At 35.2% G+C, this 21861-nt stretch overlaps 5 protein-coding genes across 18 annotated transcripts in view; 1 reads left to right on the forward strand and 4 right to left on the reverse strand.

Annotated features, from left to right (window-relative positions):
- Nucleotides 1–4: 4 nt before the first annotated feature.
- Nucleotides 5–2408, forward strand: LOC129568460 (tubulin--tyrosine ligase-like protein 12). Its single transcript, XM_055446383.1, has 2 exons — nucleotides 5–490; nucleotides 572–2408. The coding sequence occupies exons 1-2, from the start codon at nucleotides 15–17 to the stop codon at nucleotides 1959–1961; spliced, it is 1866 nt and encodes a 621-aa protein (XP_055302358.1). The 5' UTR covers nucleotides 5–14; the 3' UTR covers nucleotides 1962–2408.
- On the reverse strand, nucleotides 2127–8043 carry LOC129568459 (DNA topoisomerase I, mitochondrial). Of its 3 annotated transcripts, XM_055446381.1 has the most exons (11): nucleotides 7789–8037; nucleotides 7454–7721; nucleotides 6577–6773; nucleotides 6294–6428; nucleotides 6151–6228; nucleotides 5956–6078; nucleotides 5272–5872; nucleotides 5103–5191; nucleotides 3643–5023; nucleotides 3352–3545; nucleotides 2127–3282 (listed from the first exon to the last, which is right to left on the reverse strand). In XM_055446381.1, the coding sequence occupies exons 2-11, from the start codon at nucleotides 7643–7645 to the stop codon at nucleotides 3180–3182; spliced, it is 3093 nt and encodes a 1030-aa protein (XP_055302356.1). In that variant the 5' UTR covers nucleotides 7646–7721; nucleotides 7789–8037; the 3' UTR covers nucleotides 2127–3179. The 3 variants fall into 3 exon arrangements, with proteins under 3 accessions (XP_055302356.1, XP_055302354.1, XP_055302357.1); XM_055446379.1 differs by having other exon boundaries at nucleotides 7454–8043; XM_055446382.1 differs by lacking the exons at nucleotides 7454–7721; nucleotides 7789–8037 and adding an exon at nucleotides 6935–7228.
- Nucleotides 8044–8250: 207 nt separating this feature from the next.
- On the reverse strand, nucleotides 8251–9731 carry LOC129568462 (mRNA cap guanine-N7 methyltransferase). Of its 2 annotated transcripts, none has more exons than XM_055446387.1 (3): nucleotides 8718–9731; nucleotides 8484–8645; nucleotides 8251–8404 (listed from the first exon to the last, which is right to left on the reverse strand). In XM_055446387.1, the coding sequence occupies exons 1-3, from the start codon at nucleotides 9700–9702 to the stop codon at nucleotides 8328–8330; spliced, it is 1224 nt and encodes a 407-aa protein (XP_055302362.1). In that variant the 5' UTR covers nucleotides 9703–9731; the 3' UTR covers nucleotides 8251–8327. The 2 variants fall into 2 exon arrangements, with proteins under 2 accessions (XP_055302362.1, XP_055302361.1); XM_055446386.1 differs by having other exon boundaries at nucleotides 8484–8651.
- Nucleotides 9732–9839: 108 nt separating this feature from the next.
- LOC129568469 (mpv17-like protein) lies at nucleotides 9840–13807 on the reverse strand. Of its 5 annotated transcripts, XM_055446405.1 has the most exons (6): nucleotides 12412–13807; nucleotides 11780–11809; nucleotides 10550–10671; nucleotides 10343–10476; nucleotides 10149–10280; nucleotides 9840–10079 (listed from the first exon to the last, which is right to left on the reverse strand). In XM_055446405.1, exons 3-6 carry the CDS (start codon nucleotides 10665–10667, stop codon nucleotides 9882–9884), a joined length of 582 nt encoding a protein of 193 aa, XP_055302380.1. In that variant the 5' UTR covers nucleotides 10668–10671; nucleotides 11780–11809; nucleotides 12412–13807; the 3' UTR covers nucleotides 9840–9881. The 5 variants fall into 5 exon arrangements, with proteins under 5 accessions (XP_055302380.1, XP_055302381.1, XP_055302379.1 ...); XM_055446406.1 differs by lacking the exon at nucleotides 11780–11809; XM_055446404.1 differs by lacking the exon at nucleotides 12412–13807 and having other exon boundaries at nucleotides 11780–12237.
- Nucleotides 13808–14857: 1050 nt separating this feature from the next.
- The window catches only part of LOC129568457 (integrin alpha-PS1), a 29741-nt gene continuing 22737 nt past the window's right edge, over nucleotides 14858–21861 (reverse strand). For 4 of the 7 annotated variants that reach the window (XM_055446376.1, XM_055446377.1, XM_055446375.1 and 1 more), the window contains 8 exons: nucleotides 18571–18671; nucleotides 18344–18455; nucleotides 18039–18272; nucleotides 16949–17949; nucleotides 16681–16861; nucleotides 15702–16600; nucleotides 15420–15641; nucleotides 14858–15331 (listed from right to left, as the gene is read on the reverse strand). In XM_055446376.1, the coding sequence (XP_055302351.1) occupies nucleotides 15107–15331; nucleotides 15420–15641; nucleotides 15702–16600; nucleotides 16681–16861; nucleotides 16949–17949; nucleotides 18039–18272; nucleotides 18344–18455; nucleotides 18571–18671 (2975 nt within the window). In that variant the 3' untranslated portion in view covers nucleotides 14858–15106. Of the gene's footprint in view, nucleotides 15332–15419; nucleotides 15642–15701; nucleotides 16601–16680; nucleotides 16862–16948; nucleotides 17950–18038; nucleotides 18273–18343; nucleotides 18456–18570; nucleotides 18672–21149; nucleotides 21189–21861 lie in introns of all 7 variants that reach the window. The other 3 variants (XM_055446374.1, XM_055446373.1, XM_055446372.1) reach the window with 1 other exon arrangement.

Raw genomic sequence — 21861 nt, forward strand, 5'->3', positions numbered from 1 at the left:
AATGATTTGTTATTATGGACGGTGTTGATAAGTTTAAAGAATTTGTGCATTTGCATGGCAATCAATTAACTAGCTCTGGTGTACCTGAACATTTTTGGCATACACTCAGCCGTAAGTTGGAGCAGCAAATTTTCGATGCCGGCAACGCTTTTCAACTGCTGATGATTGAATATAATGAAGGTGAGAAGGATCCAGAAGACCCATTGTTTGCTGTTGTTGTCGCCAAACCAGCTGGAATTAAAGCATCGAACGCGCAAGAAATTTATATTATCGATCATGCTTGGACATATCGTTTAAACAATGCGCGCACTCGGTTGAAACAAGTGCCGGCTCTGCTAAATCGACTTGCCAATATGATGGGAGCATCTCATCTCGACACTGATGATGCTATTGAATTTGTGATGGATGCAATGTGGCGATATAATCAAATGTATGCACTTGGCACGACAAACGATACAGATATTCCCATTGAAGACCGCATGCCGATTTGGTACATAATGGAGTATAATTCAAGTTTTTGTTATGATAATAGTCTCTCATTATTATTTTTTATTTCTTCTTATACTATAAGGTACATCATGGATGAATTGGGATCTGCTGTGAACCACAGCGATTCACCCAATTTCCGCATAGTACCGTTCATGCATTTACCGGAAGGTATTACATACAGCTTATTGTTCCCAGTAAAAGATGCACCCGATGGCGAGCAAGTAACCAGAGACTTTGCAGAAGTCAACAATACTGATGCTGACATTCGAAATGCACTGCTTTTACCTTGGCGCTACACAAACTTCAAGGATGTGGATTTCAAACAAAGCGAACCTGATCCAAAATATTTCCTCGATGGACACATCGAAGAATCATTACCGATCGCAAGTGCCACAAGTCCGAAAATTGATCGATTGCGTCCATTGCGAGTATTTACTACTTATTCCATGGTCCAACAACACTTGACGGATCCATTGTTTCAAGTCGTTGATCAGGAGGAGGAAGCTGATATTCTATGGCTTACTTCACATTTTAAAATCTATCGGGAGTTTTCGGAACATGCACCAAATAAATTTATCAATCAATTTCCCTTCGAAAATGTTATAACAATCAAGGATTTGCTCGCAATTGTTTGTCGCCGGACTGCCAGCAAATACTGTGACGAAGAAACGCTGCAAACTTATCCCAAATGGTTACCAACAACATACAATCTGAAGACCGAATTACTTCAATTTGTCAGTTACAATCAAGCGAGGGACGAAAAAGAGCTGGACAACCATTGGATCGTGAAACCTTGGAATTTAGCACGAGGTCTTGATACTTATATCAGCAAAAATGTGGCTCAAATCGTACGCCTTCAGCCAACCGGACCAAAAATTGCCCAGAAATATATTGAAAACCCGGTGCTTTTTGATCGTGTTGATATTGGTGCTAAGGTCAAATTCGATGTACGTTATGTATTTTTGGTGAAAAGTACTGAACCACTGGAAGCGTATATTTATACCAACTTCTTTCTACGATTTGCAAATAAGCCATTCGGTTTGAATCAATTCGACGAATATGAAAAGCACTTCACGGTCATGAACTATGGAGAGCATTTGCAGCTGTTGCATTTGAAATGTGCGGATTTTCTAAAACTGTGGATAGAACAATATCCAAAATTCAATTGGACAGATATTGAGAATGACATTCGACAAATTTTGCATGAAGTATTGGTTGGAGCCACACAGAAAAAAGCACCATGCGGCATTGGTAAATCACCACAATCAAGAGCTCTGTACGCCGCAGATATCATGTTGGAATGGGAGGGTGACGGCGATGAAAAACGTATTCAACCAAAACTATTAGAAATCAACTTTTTGCCCGACTGCAAGCGGGCTTGCGAATATTACCCAGAATTCTTTAATGACATTTTTAAATTGTTATTCTTGGATGTACCCAACGAACAAATGTTCCGTAGCTTAAAATTATAAACCCAAACAATATCACTAATTAAACTCAAGTTGCTATCACTTTGAAGTTTTTTTTTCTCACTAAATAGAAGTTGAAAACGGCTGGTATCTTTAAAAATCAAGTCAATTGACTTTCTCGTTGCAAAAATTGGCCTGATTATAGACTATGAAATAATTACGACATAATTTCCACGTTAGATGTGTGATTTCTCTCACTTTATTACTTCAAAAAAACATATTACACACATAGTTGAAAATAAATTCACATCAAAATACTTTGTATTTTAATTTTTATTGTAATTGATATCAGCTATTTGGGTTATATCATGAAATAATTCGCATTGATTTGTCTCATTCGTAAATAGCAATCCATTAATGGAATTTTTCAAGTTTTTTTTTATGATAATAATCTCTAAAATTAAATTTACAATAATCACTAATAAAATAAGATATTTTTTTGTTTCCATATTGTTGATGGTAGTTTTTATTTTGTTGTTGCCCATATGCAATTTCATTCAAAAAATATCAAACACTTCCATTTCTTCGGAAAATTTAGTTGTACAATGCAAAAATATTAAACAGGAATTTAAAAAATAGATTTGTTGAAGGCGGTATAGCTGGTGACCTGCTGTTTTATGTCATATTAGACACTTATTCACCAAATAAAACAGTCTAAAAACCAAAAAAAAAATGTAACTGGCCCCGACTCTTATACAATTAATTGTTTCGCGTTGAAATTTGATATTTTGTTGGGGTTTCTTTAGCAAACAATATTTTCAAAGTTCGATATTATTGCATCGATTAAAAGAGAAATAAAACCTAATGAAATATAATATTTAATTTTTTTCTTTCGAAAAAGCTATTAATTACAATTTTAATCGACAATTGTTTCATTTTATATAGGTTGCCTAAATATTAACGTTTGTTGTTTGCATAATTTTTTTTTCATACCATTCATTTAATTACCTAACATAACTACAGACATTTTTGTTAATAGCAAGATCTCCTCTTTTGTTTCTAATTCTTCCTTCAGTATTTTGTTTTGGATGTAAATAATTGCGTTGAATGTGCAGGATTTTGTTACATTTTGAAAATTTTGGCTTCTTTCGCATCGCATCGTTATTCATATTTGTATTTATATTTTTGCAATCAACTTTGCGAGAGAAAAAAAATCTACATACTATCCTTATGTAGTATTCGAAAATATCGGCTGATCAGACGTCAAATATTGTTCTTAAATTAGAACTCGTAGTCCTCATCAGCCATATCGATAGCCCAACGGAACTTGTCACGTTGTGTTTTATTATAAATTTTTTCGATTGGAACACCATGTTTTTTGCACCTTTTGGAAGAGGAAAATTCGATTTGAAAATTAAAACACAGAATTCAATTTTCACGTTCAAAGACTTACCAAGCTACCGATATCCGAGGATCCAAGTAGTTCAACTTTGATGTTCCCAATGCAATTGTTTTGTTCTCATCTCGATCAGTCTCTTGTAGCTCTAGCTTTTTCAATTGCTCCTTCAGTTTTTCTAATTGCTTTTTCTTCTTGTCGGCAATTACTTTTTCTTTAACTGAACCTCGTTTGGCTGCTTTCACGCAATCCTAGACAAAGTAAAGAGAGGTGAGTATTTCATTCAAAAGTGTCATGACGAAAACCGAAGAAAAAAACACTATAAAAACACAAGTAGATTGCACTTACCTTAACATCGACTTCTAAATCGTCAATTTGGTCACGTTTAGCCCGAATTTTTTCTTTAAGATTTTCCATGCTCTTCTGATGGCCTTTAGGAACAGCACGTTGATGGTTACATAAAATAGCAACAGCACGATTGGCGCGATTATAGGCAAGCAATTTTTCTGGTATCGATGCATTTGGATCGGTCATTTGTTGCAATTGATTTTGAAGCGTCCATGAGGCGTTATACGTACGGAATACTTTAGCAGTTAAACCGTCCATAAGATCGCGCAAATGTTCGTTCATAACAACCGTGTTAAGACGATCAAACAGATCGTCCCCATCTTTTTTGTTTTCCTTGAACAATTCCAAGTTTTTGAACACTCGTTTTTCAACCTCTACCTCATTGTAGTAGCGAATGGAATCTTTACCAAGGAAATCGAATACGACAACATTCTCTTTGCCATTGAGTTCTTTGTGTAGTTCGATGTGTTCAACACGCAATGAACAACAGCCAACCGTATCGGCTTGATCTTCATCTTTTTCATTACCCGCTCTCAGTGCGAGTTTATCGATGAAATACAATGCCACTGCACGCTGACGTATACGCATCTCTTTCGATTTCCATTCCTCACGATAGGTGCTACGAATTTTTTCGATGTGTTTGTGTAATCGTCTGGCGGTTTCGTATTTTTGCCAATCTTTTTCACCTTTTAATTTGGAACTTGGATTCAACATGACATATTTTACTTGGCCCTGCACATTTTCTGTCCATGACGCAAGCCATGTAACTGTGTTATCGTGACGCACTTCCTTCCAACGATGTCCTTTCGGTGGCACTGGAATCTTACTGTTTTTCGAGCAATTGATCATTACATCTTCGGGCATGATGCGCTTCTTTACTAAACCCATTTTTGGATGCTCACCACGGCCACGGAACAAACCGGGCGGTTCAATCTTGAAATTACCGATTTTTTCCTTGTGACCATCAATTGTACAAAACCCATATTCGTTGATCAATTTTTCATTCTCCTCCTTGAGTGCAAGCTTCTCTTCCTTTGTGCGATTCTTGTTGCGCTCGGACAACTCCGTAAAATATGCAGCCATTTTCCGGAAGTTGCATTTTTCCAAACGAGTTATCTTTTCCTTTTCTTTTGACGTCATGGATTTGCGCCAATCTTTAAAAAAGTTATTATTGAAAATATCCTTCGATGTGTAGTCATGTTCCAACATTCTGGCATAGAAACCAGCAATTTCTTCGGCATCTTGTGATAATTTCATTGGGTGGCCATCATATTCGAAAACAACGTGTTGTGGTAGTGGTTCATAGTCCGGTGCAAATACCGGCCCTTTGTGTTCCAAGTACGACCATTTCGTGCCATCCTTAGGTTTCTCTTCTTCCCACCTGTTGTAAATGATTCATATATTGGTCTGAAACATTTGCTTGATTATCCACAAATTTAATGTCAGGATTTATAACGTACCACTTCCAAACTTCTTGTGTCTCGCCCTCCTTTTTCTTACGTCCTTTTTGTGGTGAAGCAGATTCGGTCTTAATTTCTTCCTTTACCTTCTGAATATTTCGAATGGTACACCATTAGTTTTATTCTCTAATGTTTATGCATATATGTGTATTAAATAGATCGATCGTACCTTCTCTTTTTTGATCTTCTTCTTTTTCGGTTTGTCATAGTCATCTTCTTCGTCGTCGCTAGGCTCACGCTTAATTTTCTTTTCTTTCTTCTCGGTCTTGGGCTTCTTGCGAGCAGTTAGCGGCATTTCATCTTCGTCATCGGTTATTTCGCGCTTGATTTTCTTGGTTCTTTGGGCAATCGGAACATCTTCATCGTCTTGGCTATCAAGTGTTTCATTTCTAAATACACCAAAACTGGCAATCTCCTCGCCATCATCGTCAACTTCAGGAGCCTCCTCTTTAATCGAAAATGCCGACTCATCGGCCCTGAACTGTGACATTGAGTAGTCACATGAACTAGTCTCCGAAATTTGCGATACATTCACGAAGCAGTCGCGAATGCCATTTGCCTGAATGGCATTCGTTTCCGAAAACGAAAAGTTGGCAGTGTCCAAAGGATCTCTGAGCTCCTCGTTGATAACAGCAACTGGTTCGGCTTTAATATGTGAAACACCGTTTTCAGAAGCTTTCTTCTCAGCCTTGTGACGATCATGGCTAGATTTCGATGAATGTTTGTCCTTATCACGATGCTCTCTATGCTCCTTATCACGGTGCTTGTCCCTTGGAGAAGAAAAAAACAATTTTGTTCGTATTCAATACATTTAAAATCCAAACGATTTTGGTGCCATTGCAGCATAACATACTTGCCACTGCTGCTGCCCGAATGGTGCTTTGACGATGAGCTCCTGTGTTTGTCCTTATCTTTGTCCGTTGATGATTTACTTTTATCGTGACGTGAGCTACTACTGGATGAATGGTGTTTGTCCCTGTTATAAAACACAAAAAATGCATTTTAACTCTGGCGTTTCATTAATAAGACATCGAGAAAAGCCGCATACTTGCTGCTACTGGAATGCGAGTGACTGCTCTTCGAACTTTTATGGTCTCGTTCTCGATCTTTATCACGGTGCTTGTCCCTTTAACGAAAACACATTTTTTTTAAATTCATACACTCTGCACATTTAAAAAAAAATCCACTCACTTTCCACTGCTGCTGCCTGAATGATGTTTCGAAGAAGATGAGCTCTTGTGTTTGTCCTTGTCGGAGGACGATTTATGTTTATCCGATGAAGATTTATCTTTATCGTGACGTGAGCTGCTCGAGTGGTGTTTATCCCTGTTTCCAACAAAACATTATCAATTAGATTTTTATCGAAAAAAAAATCATACAAATTCCACATTCAAATAGAGCATCAACGCTACGTAGAACGGATGCCGCCAGACTCATGAATTTCTACATGGAATCATAAAATGAAGTTACTTACTTGCTACTACTGGAATGCGAAGTCTTTGAACTTTTGTGTTCTCGATCTTTGTCACGGTGTTTATCCTTACTAGACGATTTATGATGATGCGAACTGCTGCTGTTGTGTTTCGACTTTTCTTTCTTCTCCAAACTTCCACTGCTCACCACTGAGTGTCCATTACTCACACCATTTAGTCCATTCATTGTTTTAATTTCCTGATTTGCAAAGAATTTCAAAATAACATAAAATAGTACGAATCACCCACCAACACCAACACCAAATCACAGTAGAAATACAGAAGAAAAAAAAAACAAAATCGCAATGAGTACAGCTTATATATTTCAAATCGACGCGTCAGTCGAAAAAAAACACATACATAGATTTTAGCGAAAACCAAAAAATTGAAAACATAATTTGGTAAAAATGTATGTATATATCTAGCACTTTATTTGGGATACGAATGCAACTTTCATAATACATAAATGTTTTGATGAGAAAATTATCCAGTGCTTGAATGACGAAAGCAATAATTTTGTCTTGAATTTAAAAAAAAAACAGCAGCGAACTGTATTGTTTCAATGAAATTTCATTGGCAATATATTCCGCTACTGTTGCTAGCTTTACATGTTCGTCGCACTTAATCGTTTTACTGTCTCTCGCGTACACATACAGTACGCTTTGTGTTGTGCTACACAGCGTTATGCGTTCGATCGTCTTTCTTTTCTCTATGTTCAACTTTAACAAGTGATAGAACAATATGGACGACGTAAGACTTAGTCGTTCGTCGCCATTTTTCACGTTCACAAATAAAGTGCCATTAAATGAACGAATTCACCAATACAATATACAGGAAAAATGTTCCAAATCAAAAATGATGTAAATTTTTTATAATTACCGAATCGGTAGATCCGCCGACAACTGAATTTTCGATGCTCATGGTTGCGATGCACACCGAAAATTTTCTAAGTTCACAAAAATTGTACCAATTCACACAACTGATAGAAAAATTTTCAGCCTTCTTCGGAACAACTCGTGAAGGTAAATGAACGAGAAATTTTCTAAGTCCCAGCAAACGCGACAAACGCATTAAAACGCCACAACGCAATCCACCGTACAACCAACTTTTTCGTTTGCGTTCACTTCTTTCGGATGTCGCTCTTCACCTATATATACGTAAGAGAGTTTGCGTACTTTATATCGTATGGTATGTACGTTATCGTGTAAACCGACCATTCATCCGAACTATCTCGATTCCACTGTTTCATTGAATTTTATTCTTCTCTTGATGACATAAATTGTGTAGCATTTAGTCCAACTATTATCGAATGAACTATCTTGGGTAATTCTTAAAAATAAATTTGTTAAAATTCACACCAACAACGCAAAAGCAAATGATAAAATTGAGCACACTTTCGAAAGAAAAAGTGACGGTACACACACTCGTCGGTACTTTTACTCCTTTCTGTCGTATGACAACCAAATACAGAGTCATTATTTTGACATGTGTCAACTGTGCGGCCGGTTAAATGTATTCGATGCGGAAGCACAACGCTTTTGGTTTGGATGATTGCGAAAGTCGATTGTTGGCCTGTGATATTCAATGCGCTGATGCGTATATGCTATTCGCACGTTAGCTACGACTTTTTTTTCATCTGAATGAAATTTTTGCCTAATCAACTTAAAACAAACCAATTTTCATTCAATGTTCCATATTGTAAAATTTATTCCAATTTACCAATTCAAGATAAAAATATAATTCATATATTTAATCAATCAAAATATTCGGTCTGGTTTTCACTGTTGATGCGTGACTTCATCTTCTGGAAGGCAAACACTAAGTAGAGCGCTAAAAGAGATTAGAATGAAGAAAAAAAAACATCAATATCATAATTGAATTGGGTCAATTGATTTCTGTATGAACTTACAGCTAGCTTCCCATTCACTTTTGGAGAGAGTGCCGCAAGTTCGACCTCTCGAATAGCTTTTAACGTGAGCATATTCGGGTGATGCGCTCATGTCAGCGGCCTCCTTCTGATTAAATGGTGGATATGTTTCCAGTGCGTTCATTTTTTCAAGAAGACCTCTGGCTATATCTCAAAAAAGAAAGAAAATTGAGATATTAGCAAAAACGGAATAAAAACTTGATTCATCAAACTTACAGTTGTTCTTATTTTTTTCGAAATATTCATCAAAACGCTCCTTCAAGACCAATTTTAATCCAAATTTGGCAGCCAACTTCACCAGCAATGGAAAATGTACCAAAAATTCTGGGCAATTGACCACACCGTCCAACTCGAAATTATACTTTGCACCAAATAATGGTGGCGTTTCTGTGTCACTGAGAAACTTTATGCGATAAATTTCGTTCCCGAATTCGTCACTATCTGCTTCACGTTGTCGTTTCATAATGTCATTTGCATCGGGAATGGTGCCGATGAAATATCCACCAGCTCTTAAGCATTCGGCCGCATTTCGTATCATACACTCGGCCTGTTTAAGCGATTCGAAGCAGTAATGGAAGGCGAACTGACAACTAACCAGATCCAATTCAACGGATGGATCCTTATATTTCTCGCGTAGCTGTTGAAGTGTTGAATCACAAGCAAAAAATTCGGCTGTGAATATCTTCTTGGGGTATTTATTCTTTCGATTTCGATCAATCATCGTTTTGTATCGTTCTTCGCACTGTTGCATGCTCACCTCGGCGATATCTGTGCATATCAAATGTGTAATGTTGGAATTTTGCCATTTCAAGAGGTCACCACCTTTGCCGCAACACATATCTAAAACGCGCAATGGATCACCATGTCTTGTCGAATCTTTGACTTTTGTCAAAAACTCGTTGATAAGCACACTTTTGATCCAATTGTTAAAGTTTCGCATGTGGAAAATTTGGGATTTTGACCGCTCAGCCCGACCCTTTTCTTTCAATTCATTGTAATGCGTTGCGACAACTTTTGTATGGTTGTCCACTTTGCGACAACTGGTCGGTGGTCCGTCCGGTGTAAATCCATCATCAATTTTTCGCTTTAAACTAACATTTGAGCTATCTCCATAGCTCGGTTTCGTTGGTCGCGTCACTAACTCAGACGAATCATTATCGTCTGTACCTTGTGGGATATCTTCTTCACGCAAATCAGCCATTTTTTTCAGTTTTACTTCCAATCTGCTTTGTTAATATTGAACAATTGATTTGTGACCATTTATTTATTTACTATTACAGTATATAATTTGCAACTTAATGCCTAACATTAATGCGAACTGTCAAAAAGAAAAGTGACATTTCGAAATATGGTAATACATACTTCGAAGATGTTCGATTACTACTTTTGCTGATGTTCGAATTGTACATTTGAAACAATTTGTGCGTTTAAATTGTCTTTTTCGACACTTAGTTGTTTCATATATGCTAAAAAGCATGTCCACATTAAACTACACATACTTATGAAAACGACGCGATTTTTTTCTGGTACTAAAGCGAAGTTCAGCGTTGAAACGATTGGCCACACACACATTGCCGCCTTAAAATAGCATTTTTGTTATTGAAACATATTTTCTGTAATTTGCATATATAGGAACACGTGGTTTACCTTGTACGTTGGCCAAAATTTATTTTTCACTTCAGCGATACCCTCTTCGACACTTTTCCCCTCAAGTAGACTCATTATGAAATAAAAGCTGGTCATTGCGGCGGGAGTATAAGAGATTTGCTCCAGCAAACCCTATACAGGTTTCATTGAAAGTTAAATTACGATCATATTATTGATTTGTTCTAAATTCAAACCTTTGATACTGCTGCCCGAAGAGTTTGCTGTGGAAAGAGACGACTCGATATACGAATCCACATGTAAAGAGTTGGGCCCACGTAAAGACTACCGTAAAAGCTGAATCGAGCACATTTGGCCCAATCAATTGAATCTTGATTCAAGAGAGTTGATGATAAGTTATTTTCAATTATGAAAAGATTCTCTGCTAGCCCAATTTTTCTTACCCCATGACTTTCCCGCAATTTTTTGTTGTATAAGTGCACTAGTTGGCCATATCAAACTATACGACAACATTCCTCTGAACAGTGGATACTTGTTGAATATTTCTCGAATGCGTGACATTTTGCTTGAAAAACGAATTAGAACATTTCCAAATAATTTCATCTGACATACAGTAACAAGTCGTTTATTTTATATGAATAATAAATCAAAATTTGAAAATAACAAATTGATTCTATGTGCAATCCAATAATTAATTCACTATCATTTCAAACTTTGGTTATTGGGTCACAAAAAAGAATAAATAAAAAATGATAGCTTCTTAGTCATAAGTTCATTCTCTGAGTACGGTGGAATGTTTGGGGTGATCACATTCGAGATATTGCAATTTATTCTCATGTGGGATTGATTTTTGTTTCATATACGCTAGATAGGTTGTCCAAAGTAAACCGAATAAGCTCACAATAGGCACACGATTTCTTTCCGGAATTATCGTATAGTTCAAGGTCTGTACTACCGTCCAATAAAACACACCGATCTAAGATGGGAAAATGCGGTGGAATCAGGTTAGTTTTTGTTTGTTAATTTTGCATTGTGTACTTATCAATGTCATCGTACCTTGTATGTTGGCCAAAATTTATCGATAACCTCCTGTTTGCTTTCCTCAACGGTTCTGTGCTCCATGATGCTGATGATAAAGAAAAAGGATGCTGTTGCTATAGGGCCATACGAAAGTTGTTCGAGTACAGTTTTCATCATTGCCGTTCGAATATTTGTGACTGGCCATATTTTCGATGTGAGTTTTACCCATCCATATAAACTGGGCGCAACATAGAGTGAACCATACAGTGCAAAACAAAGACACTTACTCCAATCGTATGTTTCTGAATGAATGAATGGTTAAATGAATTTATTAGTATGAACATGATGAACATGGTGTGGTTGTGGAATACAAAATCATTACCCCATCGTTTGCCATCGATTGTTTGTTGAATTATATTCCCCGTTGGCCATGTTATTGTATATGCAAGCATTCCTTTCACCAAAGGATACTTTGTCAGAATGTGTTTGGCTGTGCTCAATGCCATCCCTGTATTTGGTGATTCTTAAAAGTCTGGGAACTGACAGTTCGTTTTAAAATTAGTCACACAATTTACATGCACACTCTGGGACTGGGAGGCTAGAGCTATTGCTTAAAACTTAAATATGCTTACACAACACTATCATTTGCTTACCAATTGTGGAATCACTTTTGAAGAAATGCACTTAAAAATACCAAAAAATACTGTATAAACTAGCAATTCAATTCAATTGGAAACAAAATTATATCATAATGTCGACTGTTCTGCTTAAAATTCGTTTCAATTTTAGTTGGTGTTATTTGTTCATTGCATTTGAACACTTAAACTCTATGGATACAACTACTGCGAAAATTATATCATAGCTTCGTCGCGAATCGTTTTTATGGCAATGAAAACCGAACGATACGAATGGTGTATTCGGCTTCCGTATAGTTTAAAATGCCAGGGCCGAAAGCGAAACGTTTTAATCGAAGTCATTTTCCACAATTTTCTATCATTTGTTTACATACAAACATGTGAAATGCAATGCAATCTACGTTTATTTTTCATTCTTGTTGAAGATAGAATGTGGGTAAATAAACTGAAACGAGCATGTGTAGATGTAAACGACCTTGTACCTTGACCCATATATTGACGTCACAGGATAAGTAAGTTAAATAATTCAACAAAAGTTCCAATTTCATAGTGAAGTTTTTCATTCAATATATATATATTGACTAGTGTCGTATATTTGGATATCACTCACACAATTGAATTAGGAAATTACAACAAAATATCAACATTACCTTGTGACTGTACTATACTATATTACACTATACATAGATTGGAAAAGATTCCAAATACTTCAGTTAAAAATGGTTGCAATAACTGCACACTAATTGGAAATAAATTGGATTTGCCATCAATCCATTTTCCAAAGTATATTATAATGAAGAAAAAAACTATCAGTTTATTTAATAAACATTTTTCAATTGATGAATTAAACTGTATTATGTATCACAGCTGATAAACTGAATGACATTTAGTGCGAGTGAGCACAATTGTGTCAATTTGACATTTGTATACTTACGTTGTGAGCAGAAGTCAGGCGCGTAATTCAAACTGAATTTAATCCAATTGAGTCGCGAAATGATTCTTTAGAAGCGTGAATAAATCAAGCGTTTTCGATATAAAACTTATTTATTGACTCGATGATTAATAAGAAATACAGCATGAAGCTGCAGCATGATGACTGAAATTAAACTAATAATACATCTATATTTATCTATTGCATTAAACTGGTATCGGATATCGCATTATAGATATATTAGACCCAAATTTCAAAAATATTACGAATGAAATATATTACCGAAAATCGATTGGCCAGGAAACAACACCGATATAGTTTTTAGCCAAAACAAAAAAAATATTTCTTACTTATATTTTTTCATGACGATTCTTCTTTGTGGAATTTCTTGATTTTCAAGCAGGAAACAGTAGGAAAGTCGAGAAAATCAACAAGTGAAAGTCGTCACAAAAATCTCAAAATCCCAAAAGAAAACCATCGGAAAATTTACGAAAAATTCCCACAAAAAAAAAATTAATCAGCAATTCCCATTGGATGAAAATATTCAGGAAATTTTCTTTCAACGAAGAAAATAAGCCCCAAAATCAAACCTAAATCGTACTATGGACAAAACTGAGATAAAATTTATTATAAAAGCACTAAATAGTGCCTGGGGCCGGTTGCACCGTACAGTTACAATAATTGTAAACTTGTAAATTGTAAAATTGACTTACAATTTTACAGGTGCCTGTAAATCTGATTTACAAGTTTACAATTCCCTGTAAAATTGGTTTACAAGTTTACAAAAACTTGTAAGATTGATTTACAATTTTACAGAGAATTGTAAAACTGATTTACAAATCTACAATTTCTTGTAAAACGCTAGTTCTAAAGCATTTGCAATGAAAAATAGTTTTTACTTGATACAATTCTTTTTATAAAGTCAATTCGTGAGGCAAAAGTGAAATTATTCATTTAAATATTATGAAATAATTTAAATTGTATATAAAAAAACAAATATTGTGATTTTTATTTCTTTGAAGGGTTTTCCCCACAGATGGCAGTGTGAAGAATAAATCTGATTTATAGAGTGCCATCTATGGGGAAAACCCTTCAAAAAAAATTCACAATATTTGTTTTTTATATACAATTTAAATTATTTTATAATATTTGAATGAAGAATTTCACTTTTGCCCCACGAATCGACTTTACAAAAAGAATTTTATCAAGTAAAAACTATTTTTCATTGCAAATGCTTTAAAACTAGCGTTTTACAAGAAATTGTAGATTTGTAAATCAGTTTTACAATTCTCTGTAAAATTGTAAATCAATCTTACAAGTTTTTGTAAACTTGTAAACCAATTTTACAGGGAATTGTAAACTTGTAAATCAGATTTACAGGCACCTGTAAAATTGTAAATCAATTTTACAATTTACAAGTTTACAATTATTGTAGCTGTACGGTGCAACAGGCCCCTGGAAATCCAAGGCGCACGATTGCAATCGTGTACAATCTTTTCGAAATCGTGCATAGATCGTGGCCTTGGAAATAGCAAACATACGATCGTGGACAATTTTCTCCATATAAAACAATCGTACACGATAGGAAAAATCGTCCACCGATTCACAATTGTGCACGATTGCAATGGAAACAGTGCCCTAATCGAGAGCAAATCGATGCCATTTCTATATCTCGTTTTTCCACGGTGTGTATTTATCACATTTTTCGGAAATATATTTTATTCGTATCGTTTTTGATATCAAAGTCGTATATATTCATCTTCTCGAAACGAATATTTCTTTTTGTTTCGATGATTCTGATTCGTCATATGCAATTATTGTTTTTAGAGACACTCTTTGAGAAATCCAAATGTTATTGAATACATCAAATGTTGGATTTGAAACACAATTTCTGCATTTGCATCAGTCGAAAAGGCTAAGCCTTTTTTTTGTAAAATTGAACATCATCCGGGTTACACGAGCAAATTCGGGATGCTACTCCTAAAATATATAAATCCCAAGAGAAACGGCGAATATGTTTATATACGCTCTCTATACGCCAAAAATACATTAGAATATGCATTCATTAGGCGTGAATATATATTGCAGTGTATTTTCGGCGTATAGGGATGATACCTTATTCGAGTATAACTTAACTGAACTTAAAAAATAATAGGCACAGGCACTTGTAATACAAATCTATTAAGTGTATAAAATGAATCGATTCCATTGAACTATTACAACTATACAGAATACGGAAACTAGAAGATTTGCAATAGAAAGTACAGCTAAGTGTTTTCATTTTCTAAATTCACATATATCACAAATATAATTCCCTCCATTGTTTTCTTTGAATTATGACGTAAGTAAAGCTACTGACGTTGAACGCACGAATTAAATGTCTAAATCGGATGTTCTTATATTCGTTGAATTGTTCATCGGTTTCGATTTAAAAGCAATTTGCTTTCGCTATTCTTCTCCAAGTTTCCGCTGAGTGTTGGATCGGGCCTTCGTCGTTTAAAGAAGCCAAGTCGCCACAAGCAATAGGTAAATAGTGCTAGGAGTAATAATCCACCTACTATTGATACAATTATGATCCAGATTGGGATGGATCCATCGCCTGGTTGTTCATGTAAGTCAGGATATGCGTAGGTTGACACCTGAAAATCGAAGAAAAGATTGAATACTATGTATTGAAATAGAAACGGATCAGGAGTAATCAAGCAATGATTACGCTGATTTATATACCAATGTTCTGTCATCTTTGTTTTTCTGTTTGATATTGTAGATTTCGGGGATCGAAATATGTGCTGAAGAGACGATTTTAACAAGATCAACGCGAGGATAATCGTTCACCAGCGTTGAATTCCAAAGTCTTGCCTTAACATGGACATAGGCTTCAGACTTGCTGGGCATATTATATAAGGCACATTTAAGTGTGATGCATTTAGCAGAATACTTTTCACAATCCTAAAATGGATATCATTAGTAAAATGCTGAACAAATGGTAAAACCAATATCTCCATTTACCATAGTAACAATATTTTGTTTCTTCCCGTCTTTGTCCACTAAGCGCTCAGCCCTTATGATAACTGCATGGTCGCGTCGTACACGATTCAGAATAGTGTTACTTGATTGTTTGCTTTTTTGGGCTCGTTTCTCAGAACTCATCGCAAATACTGCTTGTGATTTATTCATTTTTGCGATGTAACTTCTGTAATCCATCAATTCGGCTGGCTCGCCAGCAAGATCCAATAGATTTGGACGTTTCGGTAGATTCAATGGATTTATTCCGTCGGCTGAACATTCGCCAGTAACGCCTTCGATTACAATTTTGTCTACGAGATACAGCAACCATTTGCCTTTATCTTTATCGTTGGCCACTTGATGCGGCCACTTGATTTTAACATTCAGGTACGGCACACGCCACGGGCCATCATTGTATATTTGATAGGTGTGTTGAACTGCTGTTCCAATGTCTTCAACATAATCCATTGCACTTTCACCACGAACATCACCACCATAGAATGATTGCTCAGGTAGCTGCCAACCTTGAATACTGAGCTCAGCTTTCTTCACCACATTCACAAGCAAAACTGTGTTTTCACGTGAAATTTGTTGTTTTGATGTTGAATTGGCAAAGACTTTGAACGATAGCCGAGGCTCTGAATCATCAAGCGCACTGGGATCAAAACGGAGTATCACATTTGTTAGGGCATTTCGTCGGAAGGGATTGCCCAATGTGCATGCCACAATGGTTTCATTGAATCGATTGCAAATGACTTGACCTTTGCTCGCTGCTATATAAGTAACACTTTTTTGATGTTCAATGAACAATTGTGCTTCGTAGGCAGACTCCTGCTCATTCGTTACAGTTACATTCAAATGAAGCTCATCAGATTTTCCCAAAATCAAGTTATATTCGCCATCTACAATGGAGTTTTTTTTCACAGAAAATTAGTATTCTTGCCTTGTTAAATATATTTTTTGTTCTCGAAAATGTTGTTACCTTCTTTGTCCAATTCCAATTCGGCATACACTTCCAACTGAGACTGGCACAAATCATCGCTACCGCAATCTTTTTGGAAACTTGCTTGAAATGATCGATCCGCTTGAGTTTGATCCAAAATAGGATTCAATACTTTTAGTGTGCTCGGAGTTGATTCAACAATTGTGTAGTTTAATCGAAACTGTAACATTAACAACTGAATAAGGAAACGTTTCTACCGCAAATAGTTTTTGCTAAAAAAATCAGATTTAAATGTTCGCATTCTTACATGAATCGGGCTTTGAATATCTCGTGTGTTTTCCTTGATGTAAATCGTTTCTGTTTGACAATGTTCTTGATTGTTGATTTGAACATCAATGATACGTTTAACAATATTGCTTCGGCTTTTCATATCCGGCGCAAAGAATACTCTCGAAAATTTCTTCTTGTTGTTAAACGTTTCGGCTTCGATTGTGTAGAGGAGTCGAAGAGTTTTACCGCTGGATCTGTACGGAGAAATTGAGCAACATGCTTCAATGGTAAAACACGTCAAATTGGTGGATTGATCTCTAGCACAACCTTGTTTAGTCGGATCAATATTTTTAATTTCGGATTCATCAACATAAGTTCTAATATTGGTAATGGGACGCGAAAGAAGTATAACCGCTGCAGCTGATTGGTATGCTCCGATTAAAAGATCTGGGTAAGTGTTGTCGTCGAAATCTATTTTTCCTGATAACGAACTGCCGAATGTTTTGATTGACGTTAAACCAAGCACTGATGGTGAAATGACTTGAGAAGGCTTGGTTGTAAGTCCATCTTTTGATCCCAAATAAATGTAAACAACGCCACTTCCCTCATACGGGGCTCCAATTGCAATATCATCGCAACCATCTTGATTGATATCACCAATGTTTGTCATTGCCAGTCCAAACTGAGACTCCAATTTGCCGGTCAATTTTGTCGTATAATTCGAGGGCAAACGATGATTTTCATTTTGATACACATAAACAGCACCACCGTCAATTTTACTGAAATAAAATGGCGCAGCCACTATAAGATCATCCAAGTCATCACCATTTATGTCGGCTGTGATAATTTCGTAGCCGAAACTTGATCCAAATTGTTCTCCGTCAAATATTTGAGAGACCTTCATTATGACGTCGATATTATTTGACAATGGATACGATTTGGAGAAAATAACGACTTGACCATTGTCGTTTGATCGCGGAGCGCCAGCCGCATATGAAAGGTAATCTCCATAATATTGGCCTCCGGTTACAGCCATTCCTGTTAATAAAAAAAAAACAATAATTAAATCACTTTCTTACCTTTCCATTTATAAAAAAATAATTCGAAAAAAGCGATCTTTATCATACCCAAATAGCTATATTTGTCGACCGGCGAAGTTTGATCGAGATGTGGAGAGTAATAGTGATTTTTGTCCCTCTTCAAGTATTCCCCACCCACTGAAATGACAAACATTGTGCCTCTCCATGTATATGGACCAGGAGTTCCTAAAATCATAGTTCCATCGTCTAATAAGGCTCCCGAAGTTCCAACTTGACAATAACCATATTCTTCGTGCTCCCGTTCAGTGTTTCGTCCCTTACCTTATCGCATTATTACCGTGTGTGAAATATAGACAATCATATCCAAAAATAAAAATTATACAAGTTCTTACATGGCTCATAGGAATCGTCAAATTTGAGATCATTTGTAAGTACATAGCAGAGTCCTTGACCATGTTGTGATTCGCCTGTTTTAGCAATGTAGCGATGCGCGCACACCAATACCTTATCGTATACAGATGTTCATTATTATTGTGTGTATAATATGGACAAAATTATATCCAAAATTGTAAATTCCCAATAACTGCATTTTTTCTTCGGTTTCGTTTTTTTTATTTACCTTTCCCGAAAGTCCTTGTGAACGTACTGTAACACCCATCCATTGGCCATCTTTAATTTCCTGATTAAAAAGTGGCGGGCTTAGTTCTTCATCATCGCTATCTGTATTTTGAATGTGGAATAGTTTAGGAAAAAAAGATATAGAAATTAGAATTATCAATTTGTAGATCGAAAATGTTTAGTCAAAAGCAATGCTTGTGATATGAGATTGTGAGACATGTGGTGCAAATGGAAAAGGCGAATCAATCAACATTACAACGTCCTTAAAATGAACACACACAAAGTATGTGCGTATTCGATTCCAGACGCTATGCTGTCAACATTGAGAATGCCATGAATCAAATATTCAAATTCATTGAGATTAAAATTCGGCTATTTTCAAGATAATTTTTATAATTTTTCCTTGTTATTCAAATATTCACGCACAAAAAAGTGATGTCTGTCCCGCATCTCAATGACTTGAATATTTGATTCGAAATCAACTTTGATTTCAATTCGTTAGTTTGATTTGACTTGAGATAGAATGATCAAAATAAATGACGAATATAAATATGCATGCTCACACACATAAAGTGCACTTCTCATTCAAACATTAAGACATATAAATATTTCAATCTGAAAAAAGAGATGAACTCAACACAAAAATAACCTACGAAAAAAATATTTTGATAAAAAAAATCATTCGGAGTAAACAACTGGTATATCGTGCATTAGATTTTGGCTAGGAGTCTACAAATTTATGTATTTATTCATTATTTTGATGCAGCATTCAAGAAGTTTCAGTTTGAAGAGAGTGCATATTTGCTGTTGAATAGGTCTTAGCTGAGCTGAATTTGCTTACTCACGCACCTGAAGCATTATTTTAACTCATTCACTGTAGAAAATGTTCAATGCTCGCAAAGATCCACGTTTTTTATTAATTGTTCTAATTGGTAAAGTGGATCTCAGCTATCAATGATTTTTTTTAAATTTTTAATCAAATTCAGTTCAGCTTGGGTCTGCTCACTGAGCAGTGCTCAGCGGCGAAAATAAACTCTCTGTCAATTTATGATGTACAAATGTACATTATCTTGATCAATGTAAGACCATCTGTAATGCTACTGAAAAAATGCGGTCGTCGCTGCTTGCCAAATTTCATTCTTATTGGGCGTGCTTATTACTGCATGCAATTAATGACATGAACACGTACATGCTAGATGGAGGTGTAACAGTTTTCGGTTGATTGCCTTTAAGCCATGTACTAATTATTAACAATATTTTATGCAGATACGATGTTGTATTTTTAAAGAAGCAGTTAACAATTTTGTGTTTTAACTAAAGAAAAAAATGAAATAAAAATATATATATGTTCAAAAGTAGCGCATCTCATGAAGACGACTTGTCTCCGCGAGTCAAAAAAAACTCGTATAATTCCTATGTAGAGTCGCATAAGCTCATTGCAATCTAAATACGAGTCGCGTTGAATCGTAGCACAGAAATTGTTTGGCAAACCTACGAGTCAGTACACGCGATTCACAAGACTCGTGCAGCTGCCTATATTTTTAGCACTACATGAAATGTAGAGCTACTAATCTGCTATTTTTTTTAATACTTTTTGAGTGATGAAACGAATTATGGTGAATTTGAATTTTATGCCCATATTTTTTATTTATTTTAAACAGGAGCACTAACGACAAATAAGTGCATAATATCTCAAAGCGTCAATCAAATTTTTATTATCAAATGTTGTTCAAAAATTACATTAATTTTTCGTATAATATTTTCTGTGTCTTGAACAGAATTAAAGTGATTTTAGATTCTATGCTCATATTATAATATATAATAAATAATTATTTATTTATTTAATTTAAACCAAAGGCGGTTTATTTCAAAAAAGAAATAAAACCAAGATCTTGTGATTCATTTTGCAAATAAATATATTACTTCAAAGTTACTTTGATGAAATACATTTCATGTAGTGCGCCAAAAAATAGTTTGTTGTGAAACAACAAAATAGATTAAGTAACTAAAAACTCAAGAACGCAGAGCGCAGCGAAGCGAAGCTCTTCGGTCTTATTTTTACTGACTTGTGAAATTTGTTCTGACTCGCGTAACATATAAGTCCCTAGAATGAAGAGTTATGTTTGCTCGTTTTTGCTTAATAAAATCTCTGGTCAAAAAAGCAATTGGTTTTCGCAATGAGTATGATCATTTCTGTGTTTATACGTATGAAAATGTCAAAAATAGATTCAAGCTACCAGCGATAATGGGTGATTTTATTTGAAATTTATAATAAACAACCTCCTCAAGAGGAACATACAAAATACAGGAGGAACATACAAAAAAACAAAATAGGGATGTCAAACACCGGTAAAATCATGCATTTTACAAGTATATTGTATTCATGCTATTAAATTGCTAGTGAGTTAGAATGGAGTTGTTTGCGTTAATTTGATAAAAACTGCAAAAATGATTGCATAACGTAAAATCGGATCTAAAATACTAGAAGTTAGAAGAAAAAAACGACATGCAATTTAGTGAGTTAATCAACAAAGAATGTTAGGTGTTAAAGTAGAAAGGAAAAATATGAGATTTTTTTACTGTTCTTAGCCTGCCTGGGTTCATAAGCTCCGCCAGATACTATAATTTGTGTCGTATTCACGCATGAGGAATTTCGTTTTTATTATTACATATTCGAAGAGGTTTTTTTTGCGATTTATGTTTCATAAAAGTGGAATTTACCGCCCCAAAAAAGAAGAATGGATAGAAAATTATTAAATTGATTTAATGTTTAAATTTTGAATGAATGATATAAAAAAGGTACAGCAAAAAAGTGTATAGCGAGCGTTTGATCTAAATATGAAACCTGAAAATGGTTTGAATTTTCAATTTTCCCCTGATGATTTGTCTTCCATTGTAGCGTAAGATGATATATTCGATCAATTTAAATAAATAAAATTCAAACAATTGCATCTACCGAACTAAAGGACTTCATTGTTCAATTTAGGTTTGAAATTGTATTTACAACAGTCTTTAGAGTTTAGTCATTTGATATTCAATAATTCAAACAATCTTAAAAATGTAGAAAAACATATGTACACGATCTAAATAAAGTATCGCAACAAATTGTTCATTTTAGCGATTGGAGAGTTCGCAAATGTTACTGTATATGAAGAACTTTATGTAAAAATATACTATGCAATATACGCTAGTTTATACAGTACATATTAAGCAATGGTCAAATTAACCCGTAACCCGCTTAAATTTACGTAACTGATCTAATCTCAACTGAGATGGAAAAGTCAAAAATGAT

This window comes from Sitodiplosis mosellana, unplaced genomic scaffold (genome assembly GCF_009176505.1).
Source record: "Sitodiplosis mosellana isolate CC-2019 unplaced genomic scaffold, AAFC_SMos_1.0 Smas_scaffold_19, whole genome shotgun sequence".
Lineage (NCBI taxonomy): Eukaryota > Metazoa > Arthropoda > Insecta > Diptera > Cecidomyiidae > Sitodiplosis > Sitodiplosis mosellana.